Source organism: Leucopleurus acutus, assembly GCF_964270905.1.
Source record: "Leucopleurus acutus genome assembly, chromosome: 9".
In the NCBI taxonomy this organism is placed as follows: Eukaryota; Metazoa; Chordata; class Mammalia; order Artiodactyla; family Delphinidae; genus Leucopleurus; species Leucopleurus acutus.
Window position 1 is genome coordinate 82,007,628 of NC_139144.1, and position 16,105 is coordinate 82,023,732.

General features: G+C 38.2%; 1 protein-coding gene across 1 annotated transcript; it reads left to right on the forward strand.

Moving 5' to 3' along the window:
- Positions 1-7,073: 7,073 nt before the first annotated feature.
- SPAM1 (sperm adhesion molecule 1) lies at positions 7,074-13,863 on the forward strand (the record flags this gene model as incomplete). The annotated part of the gene is made up of 3 exons (XM_082846044.1): positions 7,074-8,030; positions 8,725-8,814; positions 13,246-13,863. The coding sequence occupies 3 exons, from the start codon at positions 7,074-7,076 to the stop codon at positions 13,861-13,863; spliced, it is 1,665 nt and encodes a 554-aa protein (XP_082702170.1).
- Between the last annotated feature and the right edge of the window lie 2,242 nt (positions 13,864-16,105).

The following is a 16,105-nucleotide window of genomic DNA, read 5'->3' on the forward strand; positions in this document are numbered from 1 at the left end:
CAGGTAAGATCAGAATCATGAAGTAGACTTTAATTAATTGCAAACAAGTAGGTGACAGACTTTGCAGGTAGTGTGGGGAGCCTCACTTGGGATGTAGAGATTATCCAACCCAAGTAAGACAAGAGACGTCTTAAGATAGTACAGAGGAGAAACCAGAATCCAAACCAAAGCAGGCAGAGTACTACGGTGTCCGTCACAAAATTCCAAGTGGGGAAGTGAAAGCAAGGGCACAGAGGAAAACTGAAAGCATCAGAACAGTTCAAGCAGCGAGAAACAGTGGGTCATAGCAAGAGTCTAGAGAGACCAGCAAGCCCTAGAGTAGAATCCACAGCATTATTTCTGGAGGTAAAGGGAGGCATTTGAGGTGCCAGTGATTTTAGGCTGAAATAGGACAAAAATGGAGACTCCCCAATTTTTCCACTTGTAGGAATATGGAAGGGGCCGGGTTGAGGTGTGGCGTAGTCTCTGGCCCTTCTTGTAGGACCCTATGTCATGGTCCAGCTGCTGCCAGGGCTACACTTGACTGCAGATACCCCCGCTACAGGAGACAGAGGGCTCCCAGACAGAGTCTAGTTTCAGCCAAACCTTTGGTTTGGGACTTTGGTTCCAGCCACACCTCTTTGGGCTGGAGACAACTTTCTAGAGTTGTCTTCCTTAGATTTAAAAATTTTATTCTAGGGGAGTTCCCTGGTGGTCTAGTGGTTAGGATTCACTGCTTTCACTGCCATGGCCCGGGTTCAGTCCCTGGTCAGGGAACTGAGGTCCTGCAAGCCGTGTGGTGCTGCCAAAATAAAATAATAATAATAATTTTATTCTACGTCTTTGAAGATAGCCAGAAACATCTCAGACTTCGCCCAAGCCAGTCTTCTGATGAAACGGATCTCTTGAGCTGAAGTACTCAACAGGTCTCAGTGCAACTGGTTTATTTTCTTCTTCTGACCTGCTGCACTAAGGCACTCCAGGATTTGCCAATGGACTAGAAATGGTTCTGAAATCTGAATCCAAGGGATTCAACTGAAATTTGCTTGGCCTGAGTTAAAAAGAAGTTGAGTGATATCTGTAAAATAGGGACAATACTTGTGCCAACTTCATAGGGTTGTTATTAGTATTAAATGTGTTAATATGTGTAGAGTGTCTGAGAGAGAAAGAAGGAAGGGAAAGGGAGGGAAGAAAAAGAAGAAAAATGAAAATATTAGTGACTATCCAACTTGTCTCAGATTTGGGGCTGAGGCTAGACTTAAGCTAGTGCCCTTTGTCCTGTTTCCTCACTGTGCTTTATACCACAAAGATGTGTAGGCTCAGTACTGATGAGCCCACACTTCACCCATTCTCCATTGCATTTTTCTGAGAAGTAATATAATAAGGCTCCAATAAATAACTTCAATTAATCATTGTTGGCAAAGTTACAAGGTCACAAACATTAACCAGGAGATGAGACCTCCACAAATTATTCAAATATAACTCTAGATTAAGCGTTAGTCTCTTAGTTTAAAGGACTTCTCATTCCAACTTCTTAGGTGCCACGATGTGGAAAGTTAGTAAATTTGAATACAGCATTTCCATTTTCCTGATCAAAACTGAGTAAACTAAGTTAAAACATAAGGCATAACTGCCACACTAACACCTCTAATCATTTGGAGTAAATGCACGCACACACAAATACTTGAGTGAAAAAAATTAATAGAAGAAGTAACCATTCTGTAAAAGTTATCTAAACCAAAACAGGCAGATGGTTTAGGGGCAAGAGAACTGCAATGAGGTCTAACTAAATGCATACTTTTGAAAATATTTAGACTGAGTTTTAGTTCCTTTCTTTCAAGTGAGGTTGACTCTAATAGGCAAGTAGGATGGTTAATTATAGAAGCAGAAAGATGTCCATCATCTACATACTGTACTAGATAATTAAAATATTCAGGCTCCCTCTCAAGAAAATGTCCTGTGTTTGTTTCATCTCTATGATAGTGACTTTTCCAAAGAGGGCATTGGGCAGAGCTAGAGCATCTGAATTAGCTAGAACTGAGTTTTCCAGTTTGGGGATGGTGGGCAAGTCATTTAATTTTTTTCTAATGCTTATTTCTTCATTTGGAAAATGAGGATAATTCTTACCCCAGGGTATTACTGAAACATTTAAATGCCAAAATTAATTGTTTACTGAAAGTCCTTAGATGATTTCATAATCAGTTGTTGATTGCCTGATTTTAGAGATTTGGTTGAAATTGCTTTCCTGTAAACACTGTCTCTTAATGACATTTTAATGAAACTCTTGCTGTACTCACGTTAACATTTGAAATATAATAAATACTGAACATTTGGTTAAGGCAGTTTAGGCCATCCATAAATATTACTTATACCTTGGAATTTTTTAACTATAGCTATTACATGTTAAGCATTAAAAGCAAATAAGCCATATGCAATTGAATAAAAACAATATTCTTTGTCCAAACTATGAACATTCATTAAGTAGCTAAAGTACTAATTAGATGCAACACTGCTTTATAATTTTGTTGACAAGGGAACGTGTGCCTTTGAAATTTCTTTTTAACTCTTTGAAGTTATCATGTTATCTGTCTGTTCTGGCTTTTTTGGCTTTTATTTATTTATTGTAGCAAAAAAAGTAGGGCTTTTAAAGATCTTGTCCCTATCCCTCAAACTCATCCTTGGTCCATCCCCTAAGCTCATACTAGGTTCAAACTCTTCAAAAATTCTGAAGCGGAACAGCCTACAATCTTAGTGAATATTCCTGGATATTTCCATAGCTGATTTCCCCATCCTCTCAGAGTTCCTTCTTTCCTGTGCCTTCTCCCAGTTGGTGAATCTCAAGGACACTCACATCCCTGTCACAAACTGGCCAGATTCTTAGTCGCCTGTCACAATAGCTCAGCATTCCTAATTCTCTGGTTTTAGGTGAGAATCCTAGGACACTCCTGTTCACCTCTGTTCTTGGTGAGGAGACAGACACAACTGCCTGCTCTGCTCATCCACAAGGGTAAATGTGCTCAGGTTTTTTTTTTTTTTGCGGTACGCGGGCCTCTCACTGTTGTGGCCTCTCCCATTGCGGAGCACAGGCTCCGGACGCGCAGGCTCAGCGGCCATGGCTCACGGGCCCAGCCGCTCCGCGGCATGTGGGATCATCCCGGATAGAGGCACAAACCCGTGTGCCCTGCATCGGCAGGCGGACCCTCAACCACTGCGCCACCAGGGAAGCCCTATAGTATTCTTATGTTAATTTACCATCCTTGCTAACCCTTTCTGTTAGTAGGCACTTGAATTCGCGGGGATTCAAACACAGATATTCAAACACACACACACACATACACACACACGCATGCACACACACACACACACACACACACAAAACCTTTTCCCCCATCACACAATAATATCTCAAAAGATTAAGTCTTTAATTGACCGGGCAAAGAGCTGCCTTTTCTCACCCAACAGGTTAAATATTGAAGAGCTGGACCAGTTTCTGAACTACAGACTTCTTAGAGGAAAACTTCTAAATGTGCTTCAAAAGTAACTTGTCTTTTAAATTTTGTACTGCATAACCTGATAGGAAAAATGAGATATGGCTTTCGGTGAAAAAAATTAGAAGTTCTGTAATGTGCCATGTTTTTAAGGCCAACGCTTTGGCTTTGGGAGATTGTTTAGCATTTATTTGTGCTTGGTAAGGGATACACAGGTTAAGAATTAGCAATTTCTTTAGCCTTGAGGGTCTCCAGCCTGTGCAAAATTTATCGGGGGAAGATACAAAGGTGAGACAAAGTAGGAGAAGGAAACAATAATAAGGAATACTAATGATAATAATAATAAAGGGAAAGGGGAAGGAAGAAGAATTCATGGAATACCACCAAAAATGCTATTAACTTAAAATTTAAAAAATGAGTTACTCATAAAATATCATAGCTTATTCTTATTAATAAGAATTGCTCAGGACAATTAAGATCACAGCCAGTCCAAATATGCTCTTTGCTACTCACAACGTGCTGGGCTTATACTAGTTCCTCTAACTGGGTCTCAGAAGTGAATGTTGAGAACCCCTAAGTGTCTGCTGTCCAAATAGAATTCATTTAATTTTTTGACTATAGTCAGAAACCTCTGATCTGTGATTTCTGGATCTTGCCTTTGTACTTTAGACCTAAAAATGTTTCTTTCTGCCTCCTTTCTTTTCTCTCACTTATATATTAACACATCAGTCTCTCAACGGTCTGTCTACTTGCCTGGAGAAATTAAATTCCTCTAGAGCTCTTACCACTGGGACTCAGACCTGCGATCAATTTCAAGTTCAAGTGAGCCTTCCTGGCCTCCTGTGCTTTTGACTCATTGTCTTGGCTCACACAGATAGCAACTGTCTTGCTTTGTATGAAACAGTGATATTTGAGGAGATTATGTTGATAAGCATCAGGTGGCCCAAAGGCTGTAAGAGTTTTTCTTTTCTCCTTAAACTCCGAAGACTTCAAGAAGGTTTTATTCCACAGAATGAGTCTGAAAGACGCAGGTTCTGGCTCTGTCTGTGTCACTGGTTTGTTGTTTTTACGTCAGTTTGGGTGAAAGAGTTACATTATGATACATATAAATATACTGATCTTTCTCTTAAAGATGAAACCGGTTTGAGAAAAGAAAAGAGACCTGTAGAAACTACAATCCTTGTTTTTACCTTTGGTGATGACCACAAGCTTCCTAGGGCTGCTGTAAAAACTTGCCATTAACTTGGTGGCTTAAAACAACAGAAACGTATTATCTCACAGTTCTGAAGCCTAGAAGTTCTAAATCAAGGTGTCAGCAGGGCCGTGTTCCCTCTCGAGACTCTAGAAAAGTACCTTTCCTTGTCTTTTCCTAGCTTCTCTTGGCTCCTGGCAATCCTTGACATTCCTTGGCCTGTAGCTGCATTATTTCAGTTTCTGTCTCCATAGTCACAAGGACTTCTTCACTGTATCTCTGTGTCCTCTCCTCTTCTTATTTGGGTACCAGTCACTGGATTTAGGACCCAAGCTAAACCCAAGATGATATCATCTTAATATCTTTAACTATTTATATCTTCAAAGACTCTGTTTCCAAATAAGGTCATATTCTGAGGTTTGGGGTAGAAGTGCACTTGGAGGGGGGACACTGAAACCTATTAGAGTACCTATCCTCCTTTAAATGTCATCAGCTTTATTACTTTTTAAATTTTAAATTCACAATTTTCAAGGATAGAAGTGTCCATTCTGTTTTGAAGGTTTCTGTGGGTAGAGATCTTCCCAATAGGCTCATTCTGCCCTGAGGTTTCCTCATATAAAATGATCATGTGGATATTAGGTTTGAATGTTAATTATTTCAATAAGCTTAACCTACTCCTTCCTTGAGATATGGGGACATCTAATCATTTCTTTATTCCATGTACTTGTCCCACTCCCTGCCATGCAGGCATTTGTACTGTTAGTTGGTGGTTGAAAGGAATTAGTTTTTCCTCCCGTGTTACTTTAGGTGAAGATTTTCTAGGTCCTAGGTAAGGAAGTCTATAAGGGCTTAAACTGTGAAAATTTTTAGCTCCTTTTCATGTTCTAAACATTAGGGGGAAAAAAATCCATTGTCTTCAAAACATGAGACTGTAATGGTTCTTAAGATTTTATTTTATTCTGTCTATGGTGTTCTCTTTAGAGTAATTGCTCTTTCAGCAATGGGAATAAATGGATAATTTGCTACAGTAAGGCCACATGTTCATGGGAAAAGTGGTACAATTCTCATTGTACCCTCATATAGCAGTATGCTACTAATCTAATTAAAATAAATGTTCTAGTTTCCTCCTAGAATCACAGAACATTTAAATATGTTTTCTTGTAGGTAATTTTTGCAACTACCAAATGTTAAATAATACATAGCTTGGGACCTCCCTGGCAATCCAGTGGTTAAGACTTTGCCTTCCACTGCAGGGGGTGTGGGTTCGATCCCTGGTTAGGCAGCTAGGATCCCACATGCCTCCTGGCCAGAAAATCAAAACAGAAAACAGAAGCATTATTGTAACGAATTCAATAAAGATCTTAAAAATGGTCCACATCAAAAAAAAAAAAAAATACGTAGCTTAATTTCTTATCCTTGCCTCAGACTATTTTTATTGTACCACAAAATGCACCATAACACTTCACATTGTGACCATCAGAATGACAATACAATCTCAATTATCAAAGATTATAAAAGAATAAAGTGCATCTATTGCTTTTATCAAGCTAGGCCAGAACCAATCCTTTTAGTGAAAGATATAAAGTCATAAAATATTTTATTAACTTTAAACATGAGTGTACATTCCTTTGAGATATCATGGAGCACTGTTATAAATAGCACTTCAGCTTACCCCTCAATAGGAGATTTTGTTTGATTCAATAGTTTCAAGCAAACTTTTGACTTATTACCTCTGGCAGAAGTGACTTTTGCTTCCTCCTGTACATGCCTCCCTTAAAAAAGAAAAAAAAGTTGAAACGTCACAGTTCTATGAGAGGTGCTTTCACTTTTTGGCAGACCACTAAAAAGTGGTCTTTCATGAAATAATGAACTTGAGAGGTTCAAGTTGGAATTTATTTTTATTTACCAGTCTTTGGCTAAGACATTGCTTGGTACGGCACTCTGCACAAGTAGAAAGGCACAAGGAAAACTAGCTGCATTCATTTCTCTGCAGGTTCAATAGTGATTTGGAGAGACGAGACAAAGGCCACCTGTTATAGGATTTGTATCATACATAAGAGAAAATAATTTGATTGATTCAAGCACTGGAGTCCTCCATCTTCAAACACTGAATAAGACTCCCTGCACTTAAAGTTGAGAACTTGGTAAAGCTTATAATCTCTGTTACAGAAAGGTAGTGTAACAATATATTCTACATTTCTTTTTTTTTTTCCCAGTTATAGATGAAGCAACTTGCAAAACGTTCCTAAAACATGAAGAAGAATATTTAAATGTAAATCATCATTATACCTCTTTAGCCATCAAAGTGGCTTCATTCCACTCTCTCTCTTCTGTGTTTATATCTTGCATCAAATATTAGATAAAGCAAAGTGTGTAGAAGAAATAAGTGCTTTTCATAGTCATTCCTCTTTGTGATGGGAGTACTAAGGCTTCAACATACCTCCTTTGGGAGCTTTGTTGTGTCCAGTGGAGTACCCCAGGCAGTGTTCACCTTCCTTCTGGTTCCATGTTGTTTGACTATGGATTTCACAGCATCTCCTCTTATTGCAAATATGTCTTTCCTTTGGGCCTGGAATGCCCCAACTGACCGTTGTGCTAGAAGATTTGACACGTCTCCAGATCTGAGCTTCTTCCCTTTAGTAGGATACCCCCAAAAAGGTGCGACAGGAAATTTTATTACATTATTTTATGCTGATAGACTTGGCTACTATCCTCACATAGATGAAATAACAGGCAGAAGTGTGCATGGAGGAATCCCCCAGATGGGATCCTTAAAAGAGCATTTGGACAAAGCTAAAAAAGACATTTCCTATTACATGCCAATCGACAACGTGGGCTTGGCTGTCATTGACTGGGAAGAATGGAGGCCTACCTGGGCTAGAAACTGGAAACCTAAAGACATTTACAGGGATCAGTCTATCGAGTTGGTTCTGCAACAAAATGTACAAATTACTTTCCCAGAGGCTGCCAAGATAGCGAAAGTGGAATTTGAAAAGGCAGCAAAGAGTTTCATGCAGGAGACTTTAAAATTGGGAAAATTACTTCGGCCAAATCACTTATGGGGTTATTATCTTTTTCCTGACTGTTACAATCATAATTATAACCAACCTAGTTACAATGGAAGTTGCCGGGATATAGAGAAAAGAAGAAACGATGCACTCGACTGGTTGTGGAAGGAAAGCACTGCTCTTTTCCCATCCATTTATTTGAATAGCAGGTTAAAATCTTCTCCACAAGCTGCCCTCTTTGTTCGTAATCGTGTCCAGGAAGCCATCCGGATGTCTAAAGTGGCCAGTGCTAAAAGCCCACTTCCAGTTTTTGTGTATGCCCGTCCAGTTTTTACTGATGTGACTTTGCAATTCCTTTCTCAGGTAAGAAAATCAAGGTAAGAAGGCTATGGAATATTGCTCATAAATGGTGTTTAGTGGGACTGAACATAATTTTTGAAGGGAGTGAAATTTAACTTTTAATAACCTTTAGGAATATGCACCCAGGTAGTTCTCCATTATTATATGAATGTAAAATAAGAACATGTTTCTTTTTTTCTTTTTTTTTTTTTGGCAGTACGTGGGCCTCTCACTCTTGTGGCCAGAGCACAGGCTCCGGACGCGCAGGCTCAGCTGCCATGGCTCACGGGCCCAGCCGCTCCGCGGCATGTGGGATCTTCCCTGACCGGGGCACGAACCTGTGTCCCCTGAATCAACAGGCAGACTCTCAACCACTGGGCCACCAGGGAAGCCCCAAACATGTTTCATTTTTAACGTAATCATATAATATTTTAGCAGTCATGGAGAACTGGGTAGTATAGACAATGTATTATCTCAGTTCCTTTCATTTTTTCTTTTATGGGCCCGGTCTCTTGTCAATAGAAGTAATTAAAATAATAGCAGAAAATTTGTGTTTTTCTTATAGTAGGGCAGTGGTGACATAAAAGATAGATATAAATAGTGGTGAAATATTTAAATAATTATTGTTGGGTCAGCATTCTTGGCTTTGGTGTTATTGTCCTATGTATAACACTTTCATTTTATTCCTCCCTGTTAACTCTTTCTACACATTTACCAGGGTGACCTTGTGAATACAATTGGTGAGAGCGTTGCTCTAGGTGCCTCTGGAATTATAATGTGGGGAAGTCTCAATTTAAGTCTAACTAGGGTAAGTTGAATTGATAGGAAATAGATGAAATAATTTCTACTTTTAATGTTTTTGAGGATTGTTGTGGGATTGAATAATAAAATAAGCACTATGTTTGGCACAAAGTAGTAGGGGCTCAATTCATAGTGGCTAAGTCAAACTATCTTTCATTCGTGTGGTTGTGTGATAAGGCTGTTTTCTAGTGAGGAAACAGAAATTTGGTGAGATTAATTGAAATTCCCTAGGCTGCGTGGCTAAGAAGTAGCAAAAACAGGACTACAACCTTGGTTTCCTTATGTGGTGTTTGGTGTTTTTTTCTACTATACCGTGCTGTGTCACTTCTCAAAAGAGCTCAACTAGTCAATATGTATTCACTCATTCTTCCATTCACCCAATTACTGTTTATTAAGCACTTTTATTTAGTTAGTCATTTAATGACAGTTTACCATGGAGGCCAACAACTGGGGGCAGGGTGTGGGCAGTTGGGATTTAGTTACTTTTTGAAAATATTACTAAATTGTTCAAAGTTTCCTTAAGGGAGAGGAAAAGGAATCCTTCTTTATTTTCCACAGGTTATATTTAACAGTGTCTATTTTAAGTAAAATTTTAAGTAAAACTTGTTTTGTTAGGAAAAATGTTGGTTTTGTTCTGTATTCACTTTCTGCTAATGCATTTTCTTCAGTTCAAAAAGACTTTAACTATCATGACCTAAACATTTTCTCTCTTCCTTTATTTTCATCCTTTTTTAATTCTCCATATAAGGTCTTTATCCTTCACCTCTTCAATCTTCTTGACTCAAAGCATAAGTAAAACTGTCACATGGACACTGCTGAGTTGGAGCTGAACTTTTCCTTCTCTGATGGATGTGGAAATATTAGTGACATGGGTGCCATGGAGAATGTCTAATGAAGCTCTTAGCCCAGATGTCTTATCCTAGGACCGACAGAGAACTTTATACTCTAAGACTTTATACTAGACTTTATACTCTAAGAACAGATCTTTTGACATCTTGTCCTTCAGATAGACTAGCCATATTTTTCCTTCATTTATAAAGGTGCTTAACTTTGTGAAATTCTTTTAAGGTAATCTGAGCCCTCCTACCTATTTGGTAGACTCTGTTGTATCTGGTTTGATCAACAGTAAAGAGAACTAATAAAACATATAAGTTCAGGGAAAGGTATATGTCCCTTTTGCAAAATCTTCTATACGGCAGAAAGTTATTTAAGAATTATAATTCTTAAATATAAGAGTATTCCTAGTTTTTATTAGTTGTTTTCTCAAACCTACAAACTCCTTTCTCAAGGATCCTGTTAATTCTACGATAGAACAATTTATAAATTCCCCATACTATTTCCTTTTTTTAAAATTTTCAGAATTGAGAACTCTACCCTTACTCTGATGAGGAATGAATCAGGCATTCTCCAATTAGTAGGATGGCATGGCATACTACTTGTCACATTTTTTTTTAATTGCACTTTAATCTTAGATTCATGTACTTCTACCATGACTCTCAAATCACTTTCAGTATTATTCATACAGGGACAGTCCTTCAACTTTAATGTGATGATTTTCTACTTAATGACACTGCCTTGAAATTGTTCCCTGTGGACTCTGTTCTATATATTTCTGCTACCTTTCCCAATTTATGATGATTTTGAATGTTAATTCTGTCATTACTTCCCCTTTTTTCTGTGTCATTTGAAATCAATAGAATCATGGATTACTTGTGTTTCCTGATTCACTGACAACTAGAGACAATGGTAATTGCAGTTTACTTGCGATGACTGAATTGATTTAAAACAATTGTTATCAAATGTAGGCAAAACCTTTCCTTCCTTCCATCTTATTAGATCAAATGGCGTGACAGAGCCAGTTTCTACTGGTCCCAGCTCATGAGACCTGATTGTTAAATATTCAGAAATTTTGTGAACTGTTGAACACAGCCATTATTAAAAATTAAATTATAAAACTCAGAATAAAATTAAGTATGGTAAAAACAGAAAGTATTGATAACAAATACTTAAAATGTATCAATTATTTACTTTATTTTACTATTATCCATACTTTTGAGGTTATTTACACCTACTGTATCTGTCTAAGTGGAAATGGTATTGTGTAATGGTGTGCTACTTCACACCATACTACCATAATGGTGGGGTAATTGGTCTCCAATTCTGCACTCAGGGATTCCAGGTTGGTAGCTTAAAATTGGCCATGGTAGGAGTATTTACACCATGGGTATTGACAAATGCTATAAACTAGGCTTTATCTCTTAGAGAAATGGTTTTAGATCCTTCCAAATATTGCATCTTGTATAGGCTCATGATGGTCAAAACATTCTCATCCCTTTACTCCTCTTCCTGTCTAGTTCTTGTCTCTGTAGACAATTCCAATGTCATCTGATCTTGGTATAAATTCTCATATATCCCTGGCACCGGTGTTAAAGTTGGAGGGATAGAAACAATATAAAACAATAAAAATATTCGATGTGATAAATTCTATGCAGAAAATTAAAATAGAGAGCTGTAAGAAAGTAGACTGGAAAGGTGTCTGAGAAGGCTCTTGTCTAATTAAAGCTGTGATCTGAATAACAACATGGAGTCAACCACGTTAAAAATGAGAGGAAAGAACATTCTGGGCAGAGGGAACAGTAAGTGCAATTTGAAATGAACCTGCCACCCCTGTGAAACAATTAGTATATCTAAGGCCGAGTGGGTAAGGGAGAGTTGTACAAGAGCAAGGAGAGGTTACATTCCATCAGGCTGTATACAAGTTGAGAGAAGTTGAATTGTATAATAAACACCATGTAAAGCTATTGGAGGGTTAAGAAGAGGTTTTCTATTGGTACCATAAAAATTACAACAAACAGTGGTTTAAACAGCAGAAAATTATTATCTTACAGTTCGGTAGTTCAGAAGTCCCATATGAATTTAATGCTGTAAAATCAAGATGTCGGCAGGGTTGCATTCCTTTCTACAGAAAGACCCGCATTTGCTCGTTTGGGTTGTTGGCAGAATTCATTTCCTTGTGTTTATAACATCAAGATCTCTATTTTCTGACTGGCTGTGGCTAAGGCGATCTCCACCTTCAGGAGGTGACCGCATTCTTTCCCTTTTGGCCTTCTCCTCTATCTTCAAAGCCAGCGATGCCGGGTTGAGTCTCCCTTAGCTTTGAATTTGTCTTCCTTCTTCCAGCTCATTTTAAAAATCCAAGCTACATTTTTAAGGACTTGTGATTGAGCCCATCCAGATAATTCAAGATAACCTCCCGTCTCAAGATCCATACCCTTAATCATATCTGGAAAGTCCCTTTTGCCATGTAAAGTAACACGGTCACAGGTTCCGTGGGACTGAGGTAGGGACATCCTTGGAAGGCCCTTGTTCTGCCTACCACCGATGACACCACCTCAAGGAAGGCAACAGGAAGTAGATCCAAGTGGAAGCTGTGAGGTTCCTCAACTTGCCTGCCCACCCGCCCACCACTTCCTTTGATCTTTTACTGAAGGACTAGCACGGCCAACTCACTCCATGGGACTGCTGATCATGAAAGCAAGCAACTACCTTCTACGTTCTGAAAAGGACGGAGTCCCAGTTTTAGAAAGTATCAGTTTCAAGATGAATCATTTTAGTTACTCATCACTCATACTCTGCCAAATAAGTATATCTGTAAAAGAGCTGTCATAATTCGCCCATACTTGAATTATACATTAACATTTAATATATACTCGGTTGAACCCGCTTAGTTGTTTTGAGCTAGCAATTTAGAAACCACTCTTTCCAATGCTTAAACTTGTCTGACAAATGTGATACTTATTACATTTATTTGTACTTTATATAATTTATACATTGAGGGCTAACCAATGATATGGGGCCCTGTGTTAGCCCTTTTATGTACTTTCTATCTTGTCATCTTCACAACAACCCTATGAAGTAGGTGCTATAATTACCCTTATTGTATGATGATGAAGCTGAAACACTGCCAGATGAATTAACTTGTCCAAGGTCTCCCAGATAGGAAACTAAGACTTAGAACGCTTAAGAGATTCCCAAGCTCACACAGCTAGCCATTAATGGAACTGTGACTCCAATCCGGACAGATGGACTCCAGAGCCCATGCTCTAATTCCTCCACCCGCACTGTACCATTCTGCCCCTTCCACCCCCATTAGTTTATGAATTATTGAGGAAGACTGAGGCTAGAGTATACTAAACCTCAACTGGTCAATTATTTAGTGACATGAAATGGCATGTGAAACTTACAAATGTTACAAAAAACTGTTGGAATAGTCTTGCTTGTTCAAGTAAAAAAAGATAAAACATTTCCTGCTCTTACTGGTTCTCGGTTTTGTGTGTGTGTGTGTGTGTGCTTCCTTAGAAATTGCTTAATGTAGTGAATTAATTCACATATGAACCAACTTGGATGTTAATAATCTGATCTTCATATAATTTTACAGGAATCTTGCATGAACCTAGACAATTACATGAAGACTACACTGAATCCTTACGTAATCAATGTCACCTTAGCAGCCAAAATGTGTAGCCAAGCACTTTGCCAAGAGCAAGGAGTGTGTACAAGGAAATACTGGAATTCAAGCAACTATCTTCACCTGAACCCACAGAATTTTGCTATTCAAACTGGGAAAGGTGGAAAATACACAGTGCATGGGAAACCCACACTCAAAGACCTGCAACAATTTTCCAAAAAATTTTACTGCAGTTGTTATGCCAACATCCACTGTAAGAAGAGAGTTGATATAAGAAACATTCATACTATTAATGTATGTATTGCTGAAGATGTTTGCATAGATGGCTTTCTAAACTTTGAACCCAGGAATCATTCTTCTCGCTGGAAAGAGATATCTTCTACCACTCTCAGCAATATCTCATTCTCTACACCAACGGTCACAGTATCTCCATGTGTTCCTGGGAAAGATCTCCGTGGGTGCCTCAAAGTCACCTGTTCAGTGGAAGCCCTCTTCAACAACACCCAAGGGGGCTGTCATAGTGTTAACTGGAAAAACACTTCCAGTCAGTTACATATTCAAAACAAGAAAAATGAAACAACCTATTAAAGTACAAATTCAGTGCTTATTAAGCTTCCTGTCTACATTCTTTGTGTTTTTATATTTTTTACATTTTATTTTTAAATTAATTAATTATTTTTTGGCTGTGTTGGGTCTTCGTTGCTGCGCACGGGCTTTCTCTAGTTGCGGCGAGTGGGGGCTACCCTTCCTTGAGGTGCGCAGGCTTCTTATTGCGGTGGCTTCCCTTGTTGCAGAGCATGGGCTCTAGGCGCACGAGCTTCAGTAGTTGTGGCACGTGGGCTCAGTAGTTGTGGCGCACAGGCCTAGTTGCTTTGCGCCACGTGGGATCTTCCTGGACCAGGGCTTGAACCCGTGTTCCGTAAATTGGCAGGCAGACTCCCAACCCCTGCACCACCAGGGAAGTCCCTTACATTTTTATATTTAATAGTTTCACTAGCTTATTTTTTTTAGGCAAGTGATGATACCTATATATTTAAAGTTTTATATTTGAAATGTGAATCAAAACTCATGGCCAAGATAGTATTTTAATTTTTTGAGCAAAGATTGCTCTTCCATGATCAAATTGAACTTGGAATTATTATTGACTGGTAAACAAGGAATTGTGACCAATGCCTTTAATTTTCAAAATCATAGTGAGGGCAGTGTTATTACTAAATCCATTGATACTACATTTCACTTTTGAAATTCAAAGTAAACTCTTGATAAATAAGATAGCATAGAATTTGTTTTGTAAGATGATATCCAATTTTGTATTTTCTAATTCCCATGTGTATAGCAGATATTTCACAAACTGTGGATGTGTATATACTAAGAGGTACCTATTATATTCTTGGTTCTACCAAAGACTGATTGTAAGGCCTATAATACTTAGAGGCCTAGTGTTCTTCTGATAAAAGTGAAGATTTGAATAATGCCAATTTATTGTGAATGAATGTCTTTATAAGTAGTTTTTAATATGTAATAAAAGTGTCAAGAAAATATTAAATGCAATATCTTTTAAAATGTAATATTCTAAGCATACTAGTCTGTCTCAAGCATGTAACTATGGCTTTTAGCTATTTCATCTTGATAATTTGTTCAAGTTGTGTTTTATAAAAAGGTAACCTTTAAAAAGTGATTAACCAAAAAAAAAAAAAAGTGATTAACCCATCAACTTTTGTACATGATTTAATATGTCTTCAGAATTCATATATGAAAATTCTAATTTTCTTTTCATTCTTGATTGTCAAATTTGACAGTCTTGTGTACCTAAAAATCCTTATTTTATCTAAGCATTCACATCCTTCATATAGCATTTATTGAGTGTTTATTCTTTGCCAGACTCAATATTGTGTCACAGATTCAAGGTGAAGTAGCACGCTTCTTGCCATCAGTGAGTTTGTTGCATATTTGAAGAAGACAGACATCGAAAGTGGAAACTTACAACATAATGTGTGAGAAGTGCTATAATATGGTTCAGTATGCTCTGGCATACAGACAAGAATCTGAGGGTGTCAGAGAAAGATTCCAAAGATGTCATGAAAGAGATGATGTGTCTATTGCCTTGAAGGCTGAATAGCAGTTAGCTCACATGGAGACACGAGACAAAAGGAACTTCGGTAGGACAGAACACTGAGTGTGGTTTTAGAATGGTATTCAGTAGATGATGGCCAAATGATGTACTGAAGCCTTTTGTAAACCATAGTAAGACGTTTGGACTTTACAAGGAAGATGCTCCCAAACTTGCTGACCTGATCCATTTTTTTTCCCAGGCACATATATCACAGCATGATATATTTCTCTATTTTTACTTCCCATCACCTTCTTATAATGTAAACATCATAAGGACAGGTGTTTGGTCTGTTTCTCTTGCTGCTGTATCCACAGTGTAATGAATAGCATTTGAGACTTAGTAGGTGCCCACTAAATATTTGCTGAACAAATAAAAGCCAGTGGGGAACCACTAAAGAATTTTAAGTGTGGAAGTTGTCATGACCACTTGGATCCTCTCAAACTAATGCTACCCTTTTCCTTAGCTCTGCCCTTTTCCTTAGCTCTGCCCTTTTCCTTAGTTCTGCCCTTCATTCTCTGCTCCAATTATGATTCTACTGTCAAAGCCATGTTTTCATAAGTAAGCCACAAAATGAGCCAATTTGGTAATGATCTGGGAAGGATGCTACATATGGACTAGTTTCCTTAGTATACATAAATGGCTATCAGGTGATTGGGAGTTAGAAAGAATGGAGACAGCAGGTGAATTGGAAAAGGCATGGATTTTGGAGTTGGACAG